This window comes from Nerophis lumbriciformis, linkage group LG01, assembly GCF_033978685.3.
Source record: "Nerophis lumbriciformis linkage group LG01, RoL_Nlum_v2.1, whole genome shotgun sequence".
Classification (NCBI taxonomy): domain Eukaryota; kingdom Metazoa; phylum Chordata; class Actinopteri; order Syngnathiformes; family Syngnathidae; genus Nerophis; species Nerophis lumbriciformis.
The window spans coordinates 74841744-74862410 of record NC_084548.2 but is presented as its reverse complement, the minus strand read 5'-3'; the positions used below and the strand labels follow the sequence as shown (position 1 = coordinate 74862410).

The window sequence follows — 20667 nt, the reverse complement described above, 5'->3', positions numbered from 1 at the left end:
TTGTGCTTCTTCTTCTTCTTAAACTAAAGACGTAACATTAAATATATTTTATATTGCAGTGTTTAACGAAGCTAACTATGTTAGAAGAAAGGAGGAACCGGAAGTCCATTGTGTGTCGATATGGCGCATTTTCCAGTGCAATTTGGTGACCACCAAATGTAATATTTTTTTTTGCTTCTTCTTAAACTAAAGACGTAACAAATCTAATTTACTCTCATTTAGATTTTAATGTAATTGAAATATATTTTACATTGTCGTGGGAAAATTTTAATCAGAAACAACATGACATGTAGTGCGGAAGTGCGCTGCTTTAACGAGCTATATTTACGTTACAAATAACATAGCATTAATACTAATACAAATGTAACACTACTAGTAGTAATAATACAACATGAGGATGGGAGTTTATGCATTTACTTTCAAACAGACATTTTAAAATAAAGAAGAAAAACCTCCGCCGCCAATTAGCGCCGAGCCGGAACCCGGATATGGACTACGAGTCCCAGCATGCCCCGGGCGAGCCGGCTCTCAGCCCCCCCCCCCCGCCATAAAGAGGACACGCCGCGGTGTATACTGGTTAGGGATGGGCGATACCACACTTTTAGGATTCGATACGATACCGATACTTTTTCTTGCATTTTCACCGATACCGATACCGATACCGATACCAATACCATTAATTTCTTATTGCAATTTTTGTCAGTCAAAAATATTATTACTATTGTTATTATTTAAGACAACTCACAAGACAAATACAGAACATTTATACCACATTTATTATGGTCAATATGTAATAAAAGTAAAATTAAAATAAATAACATAAATATGAAAAATAAATTAAATATAAACAAAAATATACACATTTTCACTTTTCTTATTTCTCAAAAAAAAAGTATTGGTAGAAAAACCTTAAAAAAACAATTATTCATAACAATGTTATGTTTCAAACCTCTTTGTGGAAGTAAACTTATAACACTTCTCTGAAGCAAAGTCAATAATTTCCTTATCACAATAAACTAGGATTTCCTTGTCCTATAAACCTGCATACGCAAGACAGTTCCCTGAGAAAATGAACTTGAAAAAATGTCTGACACCATCACACTTTTAGTGTGCTCGAGATATGTCGTCAAACGTCACACTTTACTGAAGTCTCAGATTGCTGTTCAGGAAAAGTAACATGTTCACGTTTTCTGCTTTGATACGATTACGCCTCTGGCTGATTATTTCTCCGGCCTTAGAGAAGAGTCTCTCTGCTGGAACAGACGTTGCAATAGTTCCAAGGTATTTTTTCGCAACTTTGTTCAGCATTGGGAATGTGGTTTCATTTTTTTTCCACCAAACCAAAGGGTCCTCACTCCTTGGGATCACCTTTTCCTCCATGTATCTTCTCATTTCAACATACGCATCTGTGTTTGCTGTGCGATTGCTCTGAAAAGCCAGAACACGACTGTCAAACTCCTGCCATATTCCCTTGGATGATGAGCACTCAGCAGGTGACTCTTGTGTCACAGTTGATGCAGTCGCGGCGGCCTCATGTCTCGTTGACTGTGTTTCAGCGCAGGCCAGGGCTTGCATTTCTGTGATGATCCGTGATTTAATCATCTCCACATTTGCAGAATCACTGAACACAATGTTTCTGAAGCGAATGTCCAAAAAGGTGCTGGCTGCAAGAGTGTGGTTGTGTTCAATGTTTTGGAACCTTCGCTTGCATTGTGCAGCAAGTTGTGAAGCCAGACTGTTACCCTGGTCAGCAGATGTGGTTACTTTCTGGAGAAGAAGACAGACCAGAGGTATGACTTTGGAAATCGTGACATACTGCTCTGCTGAAACCTCCTTGGTGGCCTCTTCAAAAGGCCTGAGGACATCACTGGCCTGCCTGATGTGGGACCATTCTTCATCACATAGGCACATGTTGTTTCTCCCGAGAAGACAAAGTGTTGTTGTGATGGCTTGTTGTTGCTCATACAGTCTGTCAATCATGTACAACACAGAGTTCCATCTAGTATCCACTGATTGGATTAGTTTATGCTGTGGTAAATTCAACTGATTTTGTACTTCTTTTAGCTTGTCAGTTGCTCTGGTGCTGTGATGGAAGAACCGAACAATGGCACTACATTTCTCCAAGCTGGACTCAAGACTTGTGTCAGCCTTAATGGAGTCCTTCACAATGAGGTTGAGTGTGTGAGAAAAACAAGGAATATGTTTCCAACAAGTTTTACGCACAGCAGAGACCATATTGGCTCCATTGTCTGTAACAACCGCATGAACCTTACTGGTGATGCCCCATTCATCAGTTGTTTTTTTGAGGAGTTCAGATATATTGTCTGCTGTGTGCTGCACAGCTACATGGATTGTTGCAAGATTGCAAGACTGCATCTGCCAGTCTTTGTCAATAAAATGTCCTGACAGAGTCAAATAACCTTCAGTGGTTCTTGCAGTCCACATGTCGGTTGTTAAAACCACACTGCTTGCTGATTGCATGGAGTCCTTTACTGTTTTTTGTGCATGCTCGTACAGTTTGGGAATTTCACCTGTCATCATGGATTTCCGACTAGGGATCTGGTATCGAGGATCTACCACCTTCATAAAATGCCGGAAACCTTGGTCCTCTACTATTGAAATGGGTTGCAAGTCCTTCACAATCATTTTGGCAAGGCTTGTTGTGATCTCACGTGCTCTTTGAGACTCATCTGAAAAGAATAACATTTTCATGTCACAATAAGGAAGATAAAATGTATTTGTTATAAAAGATATTAAGGATTTAATTAGATATTAGGGTTTTCCAATTAACTGTCAAATCCGAATCGCAAGAAGCTGCAGTTATTTTTTAAAGTTTGTGATATAATTAGAAATTAATGAAATATGAAATAGGCTAATGTTTTCGAAATGTAAGAAATCATGTTACAGATTAAAACCAAAATCAATTCAATCATATATTTCAAGATTTTCTTGGAAAAAAATAAAACTGTAATGCAAAGATGAAGAATCTCCACATTTTATCTCTTTCTTATCTTGTACTCAAGCAATTTTCAACTAACAGTAAATTCCCCTGTGTGGAAATTATTTGAATTTAGGATAATAATTTAAACAAAAATATTCAGTAAACATTACTAAAAAAAAACAAAAAAACAATGCCTGTTTTAAGTCAACAATTGGACAACACTGGATATAATTTCCCCCTTCACCTGAAGTGTCTGTTATTAGTAGATTGTGATCGGAATATTTATAGACTTTATCACTACACTGTCAAAGGTCGGACGCTAACTGTCTGTAGGCTACCTGGATACACTTGGCTTTTTTGCAGACTTTCGTGCAGGGTCTTCTGCCGGGCTGCGGGTGGCGGTGCAGGTTCTTTCACAGCAGCGTGAGCCTGTCTTTTTACCAGCTCGCTGTGGCTCTCGGGATGTGTGGTCTTCATATGTTTGAATAAATTGCTGGTGTTGCTGCTGTGTGGCACTTGTTTGTCACACAGTTCGCACCGCGCCGTGGCTTTGTCGACTGGTGAAAAATAACACCATACCACGCTTCTTTTCTTGTCTGCCATTATCGCGTCTCTGGCTTTTCCTTTCCTCCGGCTCCCGCATCCGTGGCCGTGCTGACCTCCTGGCCTGGCTGCATCGCTGTCGGCTGGCTGTGTGTGTGTGTTGCACGTTGACGACGCTCATTCGCTGTCTCCTGTGACGTGACTGGGCCAGCTCTATACTCTGCCAGGTACAGGGGTGTCCCAGCACATAGTAAGTTAAGTAAGTAATCAAAAACATCTGAAAGTGATGCTTGCACCCCCCACACGCCGTTTTTTGGTTTATATCGATACTTTTTTCAGAAAAGTGATGCCAAATGAGTAGCGTGTGAGTATCGATATATCGATACCACAGGATCGATACGCACATCCCTAATACTGGTCCTCTGCGTCCATGGAGCCGCTGCAGGGCCGCCTGTGAGAGTCTGCTCGACATGGCCAAGAACCAGGACGTGGAGCGTATCGCCAAAAAACTGGACAAAATGGTCCACAAGAAGAACACGGTGAGTGAATGAATTGTTGTCCCTCTTTGGCCCCCACCCTCCTGGGGGGAAAAAAAAAAAATCAATAAAAAAAGCTGGCATCAGCAAAAAAAAAAAAACGCCTTCGTCACAAAGACAACTAATGCTGAGCTGTGATTGGTCCAGACGACTGTCGATCAAACCACTACGCACCTGCAATCACTTTTAACACAACAATATCTAAATGTTTACATTCAAACACCTTTTAATAAAAGCAAGAATTGTTCTGCATTCTAATGACTTTTTCAATAAAGAGTAAATGACGAAGAAATCAAATAAAAATGTTTATTCTAATATTTCTGCAGGTATGTTTATACCTTTTTTTTTAAAAAATGCATTAAACTTGATTTATTGTTTCAAATTCGGAAAGTAAAAGGGTAACTTTATAGTCACACACAGAGGTGGGTAGAGTAGCCAGAAATTGTACTCAAGTAAGAGTACTGTTACTTTAGAGATGTATTACTCAAGTAAAAGTAAGGAGTAGTCACCCAAATATTTACTTGAGTAAAAGTAAAAAGTATGTTGTAAAAAAACTACTCAAGTACTGAGTAACTGATGAGTAACATACACACACATATCATATATATATATATATATATATATATATATATATATATATATACACACACACACATATATACATATATATATATATATACACACACATATATATATATATATATGTATATATATATATATATATATATATATATATATATATATACATTGATATATACATACATTGATATATACAGTATATAATTTATATATATTTTTTTTGCCGTTTTTGTTTACATGTTAATAGTGTTTTGATGAATATACATGCATGTTTAACACATATAGATTCCTTTCTTTCATGAAGACAAGAATATAAGTTGGTGTATTACCTGATTCTGATGACTTGCATTGATTGTAATCAGACAGTAGTGATGACAAACGTCCATGTTTTCAAATGGAGGAGAAAAAAAGTTCCTCCTTTCTGTCTAATACCACATGAAAGTGGTTGGTTTTTGGCATCTTATATGTCCAGCTTCCATATTCGTTTTTATACACTTTACAAGAAATACATTGGCGGCAAGCTCCGTCCCTTGCTAGCTTGTTTGCGCTGGCTTTCGGAGACTCTTATTTTGAAAGCGCAGGCGCGATGGAGCGGCACTTTTATTGTGAAGACAGGAATTGTGCAGTCAGTCTTTAGGCTTTTGACGGGAAGTACGGTTGAAATTAAAAAAAGGGTCTTTTTTCCTTCACATTTTTGATTGATTGATTGGAACTTTTATTAGTAGATTGCACAGTACAGTACATATTCCGTACAATTGACCACTAAATGGTAACACCCGAATAAGTTTTTCAACTTGTTTAAGTCAGGTCATGTGACCCCTGGCTCTTGTTTGATTGGTCCAACGTCACCAGTGACTGCATCTGATTGGTGGAACGGAGTGAACGTCACCAGTGACTGTATTTGTTGAAACGCAGGCACTATGAAGGTCTGTCTGACAGACCAAAACAAACAAAGCGTGCATTAACAGATCGATAAAAATTAGTAGCGAGTAGCGAGCTGAATGTAGATAAAAGTAGAGGAGTAAAAGTAGCGTTTCTTCTCTATAAATATACTCAAGTAAAAGTAAAAGTATGTTGCATTAAAACTACTCTTAGAAGTACAATTTATCCCAAAAGTTACTCAAGTAGATGTAACGGAGTAAATGTAGCGCGTTACTACCCACCTCTGATCACACATGGAATTTAAGGTCAGTTCAGCTGCATGAGCAAGGTAATATTCTAGAAATATTACTGTCTGAAATAATATAATAACCCAACTTTTGTTATTTTGGTGGTAGTGTGTTTGGACACGGGATGTCCCGATCCAGGTTTTTGCGCTTCCGATCCGATACCGATATTGTTTTTGCACTTCCGATCCGATACCGATACTGACCGATACCGATACTGGCCTATCCGAGCATGCAGGGCCGGCCCGTGGCATAGGCCGTATAGGCAAATGCTAAGGGCGCCGTCCATCAGGGGGCGCCACGCCAGTGCCACAAATGTTGGAGAGAAAAAAATAAAAAATAAAAGTTGGTATTATTATTTCTAAATACAACAAATAATCCCACGTTAATTAAAATGCAAAGTAAAGCCTATTTAATAGAAATATTATTTGTTACAACATTACGCCCCCCCCTCTCCTCCCCCCGCACGGTGCGCCCCCTCCCTTCCCGTATCATGACTCTTTTTGGACGTCACCACATCAAAAAATCAACACAAGATGTCAAAACGGCCAAAACTGTCAGGTGCCCAATATTTAACAAATTGGACCAAGCTATATTTCTAACAAAGACAAATCAGTATTTCTTCTAGATTTTCCAGAACAAAAATTTTAAAAGAAATTCAAAATACTTTGAAATAAGATTTAAATTTGATTCTACAGATTTTCTAGATTTGCCAGAATAATTGTTTTGAATTTTAATCATAGTAAGTTTGAAGAAATATTTCACAAATATTCTTCGTCGAAAAAACAGAAGCTAAAATATGTATTATTCTTTACAATAAAAAATAAATACATTTACTTGAACATTGATTTAAATTGTCAGGAAAGAAGAGGAAGAAATTTAAAAGGTAAAAAGGTATATTTGTTTAAAAATCCTAAAATCATTTTTAAGGTTGTATTTTTTCTCTAAAATTGTATTTCTAAAAGTAATAAGAAGCAAAGTAAAAAAATAAATGAATTTATTTAAACAAGTGAAGACCCATCCATCCATCCATTTTCTACCGCTTATTCCAAGTGAAGACCAAGTCTTTAAAATATTTTCTTGGATTTTCAAATTCTATTTGAGTTTTGTCTCTTTTAGAATTAAAAATGTCGAGCAAAGCAAGACCAGCTTGCTAGTAAATTAAAATGTAAAAAATAGAGGCAGCTCACTGGTAAGTGCTGCTCTTTGAGCTATTTTTAGAACAGGCCAGCGGGCGACTCATCTGGTCCTTACGGGCTACCTGGTGACCGCGGGCACCGCGTTGGTGACCCCTGCCCTAGTATATACAATAATATAAACCAAGTCATTGTATTTCATTTAGGATTATTTCATATCTTCATTTAAATAAAAATATATTTTTTATCTTTTTTAGATACAGTCAATAAATAATGTGAACATGTATCATAACATGGAAATCTAAGAGAACGTGTTGTGGATGATTGTGGACTGGGAATTTTTTTAATTTTATTTTTTACACATTTTTATAAAAAAAAATAATATTTCCGACGTATTACATTTTAGACGATTTCTCTTCTTAGTTATTATTTCACCGGCTGTAGAAAAGACACGCTCACAGGGCACAGAGGAGGCGTCAGTGCGACACAGTTGGCGTATCGGTCACGTGACCAAAACAGCTCATGATCGGTCACGTGACTTTCTAAAAGCGGTACGCGCACCGGCACAGGGTTTTGCTCTATGAGCTCGACGCATGCGCCGATGCATCACTAGTTTAAAGTTATTTAGCCTACTTAGTTGTCAGAATCATGTTGAAAAGGGTTTTAGTACTCTTGATAACAACTAGCCAGCTGAATTAGGGGAGTTTGAATAATACACAATGGTTGGTAACAAGAAACTGACCTGTTTATTCAAGGATAAACACAAAATAGACACAATTATACATGACAAACAGAAATGGCATCATTGAACTAGGGCTGGGCGATATGGCCTTTTTTAAAATATTGCGATATTTTAAGGCCATATTGCGATACACGATATATATCTCCATATTTTGCCTCAGCCTTGAATGAACACTTGATGCATATAATCACAGCAGTATGATGATTCTATGTGTTTTGATTGATTGATTGAGACTTTTATTAGTAGGTTGCACAGTGAAGTACATATTCCGTACAATTGACCACTAAATGGTAACACCCCAATAAGTTTTTACACTTGTTTAAGTCGGGGTCCACTTAAATTGATTCATGATACAGATATATACTATCATGTCATCACACAAGATCATCACATTGAATTATTTACATTATTTATAATCCAGGGTGTGGATGTAAGTGTCAAAAAGACAGCCAAAAGAGTTTGATATGAGAATAAATCTAAAGTTAAAATATAGGGTAGAAATGCACCCATTTGCAGGTAATGTGGTCTTGATTTTCAAAATGTTCTTTCAAGGCTTGCATGTCTACATTAAAACATTCTTCTTCATACTGCATTAATATATGCTACTTTTAAACTTTCATGCAGAGAAGGAAATCACAACAAAAAAAAAATCACGAATTTTTTCATACGGTGTTGATCTGGAAATGTTTGCCTCAGCATTTTGATGGTGTGGACGTGTGGCCCCGAATGGAGATAAGCGTCTCGACAGACGTCGCAATATTTGAACAATGATGACGAAAACTGTTTTCTCTGTCGTGTCCGTGTGTCGAAAATTGTTATGCGCTTATTTAGGGCCCGCATGGCCCATTGCATAAGGACTCCCAAGGGAGTCCTTATGCAATGGGACATAAGGACCTATTGTATTTGTAAGGTTTAATTAGGGCCCGCAATGGCCCATTGCAAAAGGACTCCCGAAGGGAGTCCTTATGCAATGGGACATAAGGACCTATTGTTATTCTAAGGTTTTATTATTATTATTATTATTCTTTCTTATTCCGCAGCTTTGTTAGGGCCCGCAATGGCCCGAAGGGAGTCCTTATGCAATGGGACATAAGGACCTATTGTTATTCTAAGGTTTTATTATTCTTTCTTATTCCGCAGCTTTGCGCACTACTTTCACCCCCTTAACATGCTTCAAAACTCACCAAATTTGACGCACACATAAAAAAACTCGAACAAAACTCTTTGGTAAAAATACCAAACCCCAAAACTCAAAATTGCGCTCTAGCGCCCCCTACCAAGTAAACTTGTTCTAACGCCCCGTACGAATGTCGTAGAGACATGAAACAAAAACCTCTATGTAGGTCTCACTTAGACTTAAATTTTATTAATTTATTTTCTCGGGCAAAAATCTACAGGAAGTTTGCTATTACCCCTTCAACACTAAATTTTAGTAAAATCAGTCACTTTTGCCTCTTTCAGCTGTAATTTGACCCCCTTAACATGCTTCAAAACTCACCAAACTGAACGCACACATCAGGACTGGCAAAAATTGTGATCTAATAAAAAAAACTAACCCCAAATTTAAAAATTGCGCTCTACCGCAATTTTTTAATAAAACGGAGAAAAAACTGCTCCTCGGAAGAAAAAAATGACAACTGCCTGTAACTCCCACTGGGAAGGTCGTAGAGACATGAAACAAAAACCTCTATGTAGGTCTCACTTAGACTTAAATTTTATTAATTTATTTTCTCGGGCAAAAATCTACAGGAAGTTTGCTATTACCCCTTCAACACTAAATGTTAGTAAAATCAGTCACTTTTGCCTCTTTCAGCTGTAATTTGACCCCCTTAACATGCTTCAAAACTCACCAAACTGAACGCACACATCAGGACTGGCAAAAATTGTGATCTAATGAAAAAAACTAACCCCAAATTTAAAAATTGCGCTCTACCGCAATTTTTGAATAAAACGGAGAAAAAACTGCTCCTCGGAAGAAAATAATGACAAAACTGCCTGTAACTCCCACTGGGAAGGTCGGAGAGACATGAAACAAAAACCTCTCCGTAGGTCTCACTTAGACCTACATTTCATAAATTGACAACCCCCGGCAAAAATCAACAGGAAGTTTGCTATTCCCCCTTCAAAACAAATTTTTTGTAAAAATCGGTCACCTTCCTTCAAAAACAATCTCCTCTGAGCGCGTTTGTCGTTTCGCCTTCAAACTAACACAGGAGAGAGATTGAACCCTTGCGATTACAATGACAGAAGCGCTTTTTTTCTAACTGCTCCGGTTTTGATTTTATGACCCTTCAAAGACCCGCTGCGCTGATGCTGCTGCGCTGCTGTTTTTTTAAGATGGCTGCTTAAAAGCAGGAAGCACCAACGTGCCCACACAATGCAGACAAGGTAGGTACACTAGACAAAAGTCTTGGGACACTTCAGACTAAAAGTAGACAAAAGTATTGGGACATTTAGGACTAGCACCTGCCAAATATGCGGGCCCGACCAATGCTGCTTGCAGCTTTAATTTTTTTATTTGATTTTGTGCGTGGCATATAATTGCTATGCGCAGAGGACGTTTGAGCAGTGCGCAATTGCAGTGCGCACCTTAGAGGGAGCGTTGGTCACACGGCTGCGCTAGCATCACAGCTAACGTTAGCCATGCTGCTACCTCTCTGCTGGGAGAGGACGTATACGTATATGACGTGACAGTATGTGACGTGTGTAAGAAGGTGCGCTTGCTGTCTGTGAGAGGGAGACACAGGAAAGAGTGAGAAGAGCCTGTCGTGTAATGCCAGCAGCTAAAAGCAACTGCGTGAGAATCCACAGACCTGTGGATGTGTTGAAGGTGTGCTGGAAAATGCGGAACGGAAATTAGGGAGCAGCAGAAAAGTATTATTTAAATATGTGCGTTGGAAAACACGGAGCGAATGTTTTTTTTTAACTGGATCTGGATCGGCATTTTCCCATGCCTTGCCGATACGCATTTTTTGGCAAATATCGGCATCCGATCCAAAAATCGGATCGGGACATCCCTAGTTTGGACTATCGATGGGGTCTTATTTTGAAGGGGCAATGCCATAGTTCAGTTAAAACAAAGCGCTTGTGTTAATGTTACAGCAATAATAAAAATAAAATAAAAACTAAATGCAAGTTTATGAAATATGACTAATATATGTATATTTATAGTCCCATATTTTGATATTTCAGCTGAGTTAGGATGCTGACATACCTGCCAACTACTCCGGTTTTCCCGTAATTAGTACGGTTTTCATCAACCTATTCCGGGTTACGGTTGCAGTGATAAAAAATACGGTTTTTCATTAATTAAAATTTTTTTTTTTTTTTTAAAGTTTTATTCACGAAATCGCGTAACAACAATGACAATCGACACTGCTTCCCGTAACTTCCTATCGAGCCATTCCCAATGCCATGCGCGAGGCTATTTATAGCACAGCTGCCAAGCACGAGTTTCCAAACGAGCGAACGATCATGGAATCAGCCGGAGAAAAATGGCAAACGAGTCTTAAACCGAAAAGAAAACTGCAGTCATTCCGTGAAGAATATTCAAAAGCCTATCCGGGAATAATTATCCGTTCCAAAAAGGGTGAAAACTACGCGAATTGCACCTTGTGCAGACAAGATTTTTCGATCGGACACGGAGGAATTAGCGATGTAAAAGACCACGTTGGGACAAAAAAACACAAGTCTAATGCCGTTGCTAGCGATACAAGTGGAAAACTTTCAACGTTTTTCGTCGCCCAAACAGATTCTTTGGATGTGATAAATGCCGAAGTTTTATTTACGGAGGCAATAATTGAGCATGGACTAGAATAAATTTGGATTTTAGCCACAAAAAGGTAATGACACCAATGTTATCTATTGGAATTGTTTAGTACTGTTATACTGTTAAAAGTGTTTATACTATTTATGCTTTCAAGTCCAAGTTGAAGAAATCTTGTTAAATGTTGACAGCATAACTACCAAAATACAGAAGTATGTCCTTCATATTTTTGCAGTGCTATTTCTGTTGAAAAGTTCAAATGATGACATTAGAGATGTGATGTGCCACTTTTCAAGTGTCTGATGGCTTCAATTAATGTTCATTCATTTTTCATATTTTGAATTCTTTTGAAAGGCTTACAAAAAAACTACATTTGAATTGTAATTCCATGCTATTGACAGGACTATTAATTTGAATGAAGTTAGCTTACCATGTTTACAGTATGATCATTGTGATAGAAATGTGAATTTTAGGCACAGAATATTTTTTACAATTGAACAAGGCAGTAGATTATACAAGCTTGGACAGAAAGTTAATAATGACACCAATTTTTTTTTTTAATGGAATTGTTTAGTACTGTTTTACCATTTGTTTACTGTAAAAAGTGTTTATACTTTCAATGAACAAATTGAAGTCTTGTGAAAGGTTGACAGGATAACTGGCATTAACTGTCAAAATAATTTCAAACTATTGAAGTTAGCTTACAGAATAAACATGTCAATCAACCCATATGATTTTTGCTGTAATATTTTTGTTTTGAAAAGTCACTGTGACTGATAGAAAAGTGATGGTTTTAGCAACATTTTAACCTGTCTGAATGCTAATAATCATTTTGCGTCGGGGGGGCGAAGCCTGAACCCCCCACCAGGACTTTGTCGGGGGCCTGCGGCCCCTGGACCCTGGCTACTAGGTTTTTCTGATTTCAAAAGTTGGCAGGTATGTGCTGATATATATTTTAAAATGTAAATTAAAAGTAGGTGGATAATGCAAGTAAAACCACTCCACCAGGAAGACACACAAAAAGTTGCGATAAATAAGAAAACTATTTATGGTGTATTATCATCTGCTTTGGTCGCTGAGAACATTTTTCAACCATATTTTGATTTGTGATGTCACATTTCAGTTAAAACTAAGGCTGAAACGACGCGTCGACTTAGTCGACGTCATCGGTTACGTAAATACGTCGACGCCGTTTTTGTGCGTCGGCGCGTCGCATATTTACGTCACACTACTTTACTGTCATGGCGGAGCGCAAAGCAGACGATGCGAGCGAGGGGAAAAAAGCACGCCAAAAGTCGTCAAAAGTGTGGGAGTATTTCAATAAACGGCCTAATAATGTTGTTGTATGCACACTGTGTCGAGCGGAAATGGCCTATCATAGCAGCACAACGGCTATGAACGAACATTTGAAAAGAAAACCCCCGACAGCGTTCTTGCCATCGCCATCAACAAGTCAATCGTCCGCGTGCGTATACGTTGTCATTATTACACAAAAACATGAATGTGTCATTTGTATCTGCGTTGTAAATTCATAAACTAAAGCACCGTTTCGCTCTGAGAGGCGCGTTTGGCGTGCCTGTTCAGTGTTTACAAAGACGCGCTCCTCTTTAACGCTGTGGAGAGGCGGCGGCGGCGAGCGAGCGGCGAGGCGGGGCGCGCCGGGAGCGACGCCGTAATCGTGCCCAGGTGCGCGATCCGCGCAGTTGGAAGAGAAAAGACTTTGTGTAAAATTAAAAGATTGTAAACCTGGCAAAGCCGTCTGGCGTTCAGTCTGTCGGTCCTGAAAGAACCCCACGGCACAAGACGTGTCACAAACGCTAACGTTAATTAGTTGTGCAAATACCTTTTACAACATTAACAGTTACATATACTATGTACAAACCAACAATTAACTTTCACTTTAATCATACTATCATTGTTGTGTTATTAAGCAAAATAAGCAATACTTTTACTTTTGTTGAAATGTTTACACTGTACACTTTTTTGTATTGGATGTTTAGCTTTATTTTTGCACATTTTAGCAAATAAGCAATACTTTTACTTTTGTTGAAATGTTTACACTTGTTACAGAATATTTCCGTTTTGCACTTTTTTGTATTGGATGTTTATCTTTATTTTTGCACATTTTAAAGCAAAATAAGCAATACTTTTACTTTTGAAATGCTTATACTATTCCAGAATATTAAGATTTGCACTGGATGTTTACTTTTATATTTGCACATTAAAAAGCAAATAAGCTACTTTTAATTTTGTTAAATGTTAAAAGTTTTAAATGTTTACATTGTTACAGAATATTTTGTCATGTTGTTGTCAATGTTGACTGAGTGGCCATACTTTTTTTTTTGTAAATAAAAGCCATGCCTTTTGAAAAAACTGGCCTACATTTATTTTTTCCTCTTCATTTTAAATTAAAAAAAAATCGGTAAAAGGAAAAATAATCTATAGATTAATCGAAAAAAAATAATCTATAGATTAACCGATTAATCGAAAAAATAATCTATAGATTAATCGATAGAAAAATAATCGTTAGCTGCAGCCCTAGTTAAAACAAAGCATCTTATGTCATTTTTACGCAGCGATACTTGCGCATATATGTTTCTGTGGTTTATTTGTACTGCTAACCTGCAAAAGTGACGCTAATATTAAGCCTTATTTGTTGTTTATGGTGTATTAGTGTCCGCTTGGGTCATATAGAACATTCCAGTCTTTCCCACAGGACTGCAATCTATTGTACATATTTGGCCATGACTCATTTAAATAAAAAAAATAAAAAAACACGTTATGCATATATTTAAAGAGTCATTGGAATTGAATAAACCTCTATAGCAAACTGAATATGTACTCCATCCATCCATCTTCTTCCGCTTATCCTAGGTCGGGTCGCGGGGGCAGCAGCCTAAGCAGGAAAGCCCAGACTAGGGCTGCAGCTAACGATTATTTTTCTATCGATTAATCTATAGATTATTTTTTCGATTAATCGGTTAATCTATAGATTATTTTTTCGATTAATCTATAGATTATTTTTCCTTTTACCGATTTTTTTTTTTAATTTAAAATGAAGAGGAAAAAATAAATGTAGGCCAGTTTTTTCAAAAGGCATGGCTTTTATTTACAAAAAAAAAAGTATGGCCACTAGTCAGTCAACATTGACAACAACATGACAAAATATTCTGTAACAATGTAAACATTTAAAACTTTTAACATTTAACAAAATTAAAAGTAGCTTATTTACTTTTTAATGTGCAAATATAAAAGTAAACATCCAGTGCAAATCTTAATATTCTGGAATAGTATAAGCATTTAAAAAGTAAAAGTATTGCTTATTTTGCTTTAAAATGTGCAAAAATAAAGATAAACATCCAATACAAAAAAGTGCAAAACGGAAATATTCTGTAACAAGTGTAAACATTTCAACAAAAGTAAAAGTATTGCTTATTTGCTAAAATGTGCAAAAATAAAGCTAAACATCCAATACAAAAAAGTGTACAGTGTAAACATTTCAACAAAAGTAAAAGTATTGCTTATTTTTCTTAATAACACAACAATGATAGTATGATTAAAGTGAAAGTTAATTGTTGGTTTGTACATAGTATATGTAACTGTTAATGTTGTAAAAGGTATTTGCACAACTAATTAACGTTAGCGTTTGTGACACGTCTTGTGCCGTGGGGTTCTTTCAGGACCACAGACTGAACGCCAGACGGCTTTGCCAGGTTTACAATCTTTTAATTTTACACAAAGTCTTTTCTCTTCCAACTGCGCGGATCGCGCACCTGGGCACGATTGCGGCGTCGCTCCCGGCGCGCCACGCCTCGCCACTCGCTCGCCGCCGCCGCCTCTCCACAGCGTTAAAGAGGAGCGCGTCTTTGTAAACACTGAACAGGCACGCCAAACGCGCCTCTCAGAGCGAAACGGTGCTTTAGTTTATGAATTTACAACGCAGATACAAATGACACATTCATGTTTTTGTGTAATAATGACAACGTATACGCACGCGGACGATTGACTTGTTGATGGTGATGGCAAGAACGCTGTCGGGGGTTTTCTTTTCAAATGTTCGTTCATAGCCGTTGTGCTGCTATGATAGGCCATTTCCGCTCGACACAGTGTGCATACAACAACATTATTAGGCCGTTTATTGAAATACTCCCACACTTTTGACGACTTTTGGCGTGCTTTTTTCCCCTCGCTCGCATCGTCTGCTTTGCGCTCCGCCATGACAGTAAAGTAGTGTGACTTAAATATGCGACGCGCCGACGCACAAAAACGGCGTCGACGTATTTACGTAACCGATGACGTCGACTACGTCGACGCGTCGTTTCAGCCTTAGCCCAGACTGTGAAAAATCCAAATTCAAATACATTTACTCTTTATAGGGGTGTGAATACTCGCTAACTTAACACCGCATGAGCTTTGTTAAGCGGAAAATTTGTGACAATTGAAGTTTATTTCTCGTGGGCTGCCACAAATAAATTAATGTATGGGAAACATTTTAAATATCCTTTTCAAAAAGTAATCACAGATTGTAGTCTTTAAAGGCAAATAATAATGAATGAATTTTGAATCATTTTTTGTTTTGAATAATGGAAAAAGCAAAGAAATGCAAGCTTGTTACAGTCGATGGCCATGTTTTTTGTTTACAATCGATGTGGAATATTTACACATGTTGTTGTTGTCGTTGTTTTGCAGGACGGCTCATTGGACCTGCTGAAGGAGCTAAAGAACATGACCATGTGTCTGGAGACTCTGCAGGTTTGACACGCCGTGGTCCTCTGGTTGTTAGTCAACATGTGGCACGATTTGTGTGTGTTTCAGTACGTGGACGGCCATTTAAAAAAAAAACACATTTCATATACTTTGCAAAAAATATGTCGACATTTAAACGTGTTCAAAGACGGTCAAGTGCCTGCCACACCAACAGGTGGCGCCAGAACTCTTAAATGTAGGACAGTTTTAGCCAGTGTTGGGACTAACGCGTTACAAAGATTACGTAAATACGTCGACGTCGTTTTTATGCTTCGACGCGTCGCGTATTTACGTCACACTGCCGTCATGGCGGAGCGCAAAGCAGATGATGCGAGCGGTGCGAGCGAGGGAAAAAAAGCACGCCAAAAGTCGTCAAAAGTGTGGTAGTATTTCAATAAACGGCCTAATAATGTTGTAGCGGTGAACAGCTGTCTCGTCAGCTGAAGCGCGAGCTCGCAACCGTGGCTGTTTAGCAACCAGCCAAACCCCACTTAATAAAATTATATTTTATCTTAGAGCACATCCGCATCCCTATTCACCTAGGCAACCCCAGGAAATGTATATAATTCGGCATTATTTCGGCCAGTCGGCTTATAAAATCAGAGCCGATCAGTTTACGTTCGCGCGCAGGTATAACGCGGCGCGCTCCCGTCTCATCTGCTGGTGCGCGAGCCCGGTAATTAGACCGCTGTGTCAAATCAAGGAGTACAAAAGACGCCAGCGCAGAGTGGAAAAAGGTTTAGTTCATTACAGATAACCAAGAGTTGTGCCAAAAGTATGTAAGATTTAATATTTCTCTTCGTGGGTGTGGCGCACCTGTTGCGCTGGTGAGATGGGGGGGGGGTTGTGTGCATGTAGCGTGCTTAGTCTGGAGGCTAAATACACACAGTGTGTTATGTAACTGTTGTTTAGTGTTGATATTCTTTGCTTAGTTTGATAAATGTTGGAGCAGTTTGCTTCATCAGGAGGGTGAAGTCGCTCAATTTAAAGTGTTGGATTTAACTGTGTTGGTGAGGGCGTAGAAAAAGGGGCATTTTTCTACCAGTAGACAGCGTTTAAGATTGAGTGTTTCACTGCTAAATTAATAATATATTTATATTGAATATGGATTTTAAATATGTATCTAAATAGGTGGTTAATTGGTTAGGTATTTATGTATTTGCATATTGGGTTTTCTGCTGCATTTATCTATTGTGTTTCTGGTGTTAAATGTATTTTATATGTATCTTGGTGCATTTATGTTGAGACAATTTATTTAAAATCTGTTTTAACTTAAAGGGAAAAGATGTGTCCATTTTCTTGCACTTGTTTGATAGCCTAATTAATAGTTGTAAATTATGGGATTGATAATTGATTGATTTTTTACAGCATGTTAATCTTGTGGTGTTTTGTCCTTAAAGGTTTTTCACCTACTAAAGAAGCTAAAGGCTACTAAAGGCTACTAAAGACAGCTAATGACAGCTAAAGAAACTAAAGTCTATTAACACTGCTAAAGACTGCTAAAAAGACTAAAGAAGAAAAAAGAAGCTGTTTCTTGGTTGGAAAAACTGTTGCAAACTAAAGGAAAATAAAAGGAAAAAGTAACTACGGTCTGGTCTTTTGAGTGAAATCCAGAAGCCACATTCAGCATTGGTACATCCCTTCAAGTGTGGGATAAGCACAGCGAAAAAAGCAAAACACTTGACAGTTGTTGTATGCACACTGTGTCGAGCGGAAATGGCCTATCATAGCAGCACAACGGCTATGAAGGAACATTTGAAAAGAAAACACCCGACAGCGTTCTTGCCATCACCATCAACTAGTCAATGGTCCGCGTGAGTATACGTTGTCATCATTACACAAAATCATGAATGTGTCATTTGTATCTGCGTTGTAAATTCATAAACTAAAACACTGTTTCGCTCTGAGAGGCGCGTTTGGCGTGCCTGTTCAGTGTTTACAAAGACGCGCTCCTCTTTAACGCTAACGTTAATTAGTTGTGCAAATACCTTTTACAACATTAACAGTTACATATACTATGTACAAACCAACAATTAACTTTCACTTTAATCATACTATCATTGTTGTGTTATTAAGCAAAATAAGCAATACTTTTACTTTTGTTGAAATGTTTACACTGTTACAGAATATTTCGTTTTGCACTTTTTTGTATTGGATGTTTATCTTTATTTTTGCACATTTTAAAGCAAAATAAGCAATACTTTTACTTTTGAAATGCTTATACTATTGCAGAATATTAAGATTTGCACTGGATGTTTACTTTTATATTTGCACATTAAAAAGCAAATAAGCTACTTTTAATTTTGTTAAATGTTAAAAGTTTTAAATGTTTACATTGTTACAGAATATTTTGTCATGTTGTTGTCAATGTTGACTGAGTGGCCATACTTTTTTTTTTGTAAATAAAAGCCATGCCTTTTGAAAAAACTGGCCTACATTTATTTTTTCCTCTTCATTTTAAATTAAAAAAAAATCGGTAAAAGGAAAAATAATCTATAGATTAATCGAAAAAAAATAATCTATAGATTAACCGATTAATCGAAAAAATAATCTATAGATTAATCGATAGAAAAATAATCGTTAGCTGCAGCCCTAGTTAAAACAAAGCATCTTATGTCATTTTTACGCAGCGATACTTGCGCATATATGTTTCTGTGGTTTATTTGTACTGCTAACCTGCAAAAGTGACGCTAATATTAAGCCTTATTTGTTGTTTATGGTGTATTAGTGTCCGCTTGGGTCATATAGAACATTCCAGTCTTTCCCACAGGACTGCAATCTATTGTACATATTTGGCCATGACTCATTTAAATAAAAAAAATAAAAAAACACGTTATGCATATATTTAAAGAGTCATTGGAATTGAATAAACCTCTATAGCAAACTGAATATGTACTCCATCCATCCATCTTCTTCCGCTTATCCTAGGTCGGGTCGCGGGGGCAGCAGCCTAAGCAGGAAAGCCCAGACTAGGGCTGCAGCTAACGATTATTTTTCTATCGATTAATCTATAGATTATTTTTTCGATTAATCGGTTAATCTATAGATTATTTTTTCGATTAATCTATAGATTATTTTTCCTTTTACCGATTTTTTTTTTTAATTTAAAATGAAGAGGAAAAAATAAATGTAGGCCAGTTTTTTCAAAAGGCATGGCTTTTATTTACAAAAAAAAAAGTATGGCCACTAGTCAGTCAACATTGACAACAACATGACAAAATATTCTGTAACAATGTAAACATTTAAAACTTTTAACATTTAACAAAATTAAAAGTAGCTTATTTACTTTTTAATGTGCAAATATAAAAGTAAACATCCAGTGCAAATCTTAATATTCTGGAATAGTATAAGCATTTAAAAAGTAAAAGTATTGCTTATTTTGCTTTAAAATGTGCAAAAATAAAGATAAACATCCAATACAAAAAAGTGCAAAACGGAAATATTCTGTAACAAGTGTAAACATTTCAACAAAAGTAAAAGTATTGCTTATTTGCTAAAATGTGCAAAAATAAAGCTAAACATCCAATACAAAAAAGTGTACAGTGTAAACATTTCAACAAAAGTAAAAGTATTGCTTATTTTTCTTAATAACACAACAATGATAGTATGATTAAAGTGAAAGTTAATTGTTGGTTTGTACATAGTATATGTAACTGTTAATGTTGTAAAAGGTATTTGCACAACTAATTAACGTTAGCGTTTGTGACACGTCTTGTGCCGTGGGGTTCTTTCAGGACCACAGACTGAACGCCAGACGGCTTTGCCAGGTTTACAATCTTTTAATTTTACACAAAGTCTTTTCTCTTCCAACTGCGCGGATCGCGCACCTGGGCACGATTGCGGCGTCGCTCCCGGCGCGCCACGCCTCGCCACTCGCTCGCCGCCGCCGCCTCTCCACAGCGTTAAAGAGGAGCGCGTCTTTGTAAACACTGAACAGGCACGCCAAACGCGCCTCTCAGAGCGAAACGGTGCTTTAGTTTATGAATTTACAACGCAGATACAAATGACACATTCATGTTTTTGTGTAATAATGACAACGTATACGCACGCGGACGATTGACTTGTTGATGGTGATGGCAAGAACGCTGTCGGGGGTTTTCTTTTCAAATGTTCGTTCATAGCCGTTGTGCTGCTATGATAGGCCATTTCCGCTCGACACAGTGTGCATACAACAACATTATTAGGCCGTTTATTGAAATACTCCCACACTTTTGACGACTTTTGGCGTGCTTTTTTCCCCTCGCTCGCATCGTCTGCTTTGCGCTCCGCCATGACAGTAAAGTAGTGTGACTTAAATATGCGACGCGCCGACGCACAAAAACGGCGTCGACGTATTTACGTAACCGATGACGTCGACTACGTCGACGCGTCGTTTCAGCCTTAGCCCAGACTGTGAAAAATCCAAATTCAAATACATTTACTCTTTATAGGGGTGTGAATACTCGCTAACTTAACACCGCATGAGCTTTGTTAAGCGGAAAATTTGTGACAATTGAAGTTTATTTCTCGTGG

General features: G+C 37.6%; 2 protein-coding genes across 2 annotated transcripts in view; one reads left to right on the top strand and one right to left on the bottom strand.

Moving 5' to 3' along the window:
* Window positions 1-419: 419 nt before the first annotated feature.
* The window catches only part of tcea2 (transcription elongation factor A (SII), 2), a 58539-nt gene continuing 38291 nt past the window's right edge, over window positions 420-20667 (top strand). Inside the window, exons 1-3 of the mRNA XM_072914691.1 lie at window positions 420-578; window positions 3904-4023; window positions 16099-16161. Of these exons, the coding sequence (XP_072770792.1) occupies window positions 3955-4023; window positions 16099-16161 (132 nt within the window). The 5' untranslated portion in view covers window positions 420-578; window positions 3904-3954. The remainder of the gene's footprint in view (window positions 579-3903; window positions 4024-16098; window positions 16162-20667) is intronic.
* Window positions 958-3491, bottom strand: LOC133614509 (E3 SUMO-protein ligase ZBED1-like). Its single transcript, XM_061972513.1, has 2 exons — window positions 3280-3491; window positions 958-2690 (listed from the first exon to the last, which is right to left on the bottom strand). Exons 1-2 carry the CDS (start codon window positions 3416-3418, stop codon window positions 1141-1143), a joined length of 1689 nt encoding a protein of 562 aa, XP_061828497.1. The 5' UTR covers window positions 3419-3491; the 3' UTR covers window positions 958-1140.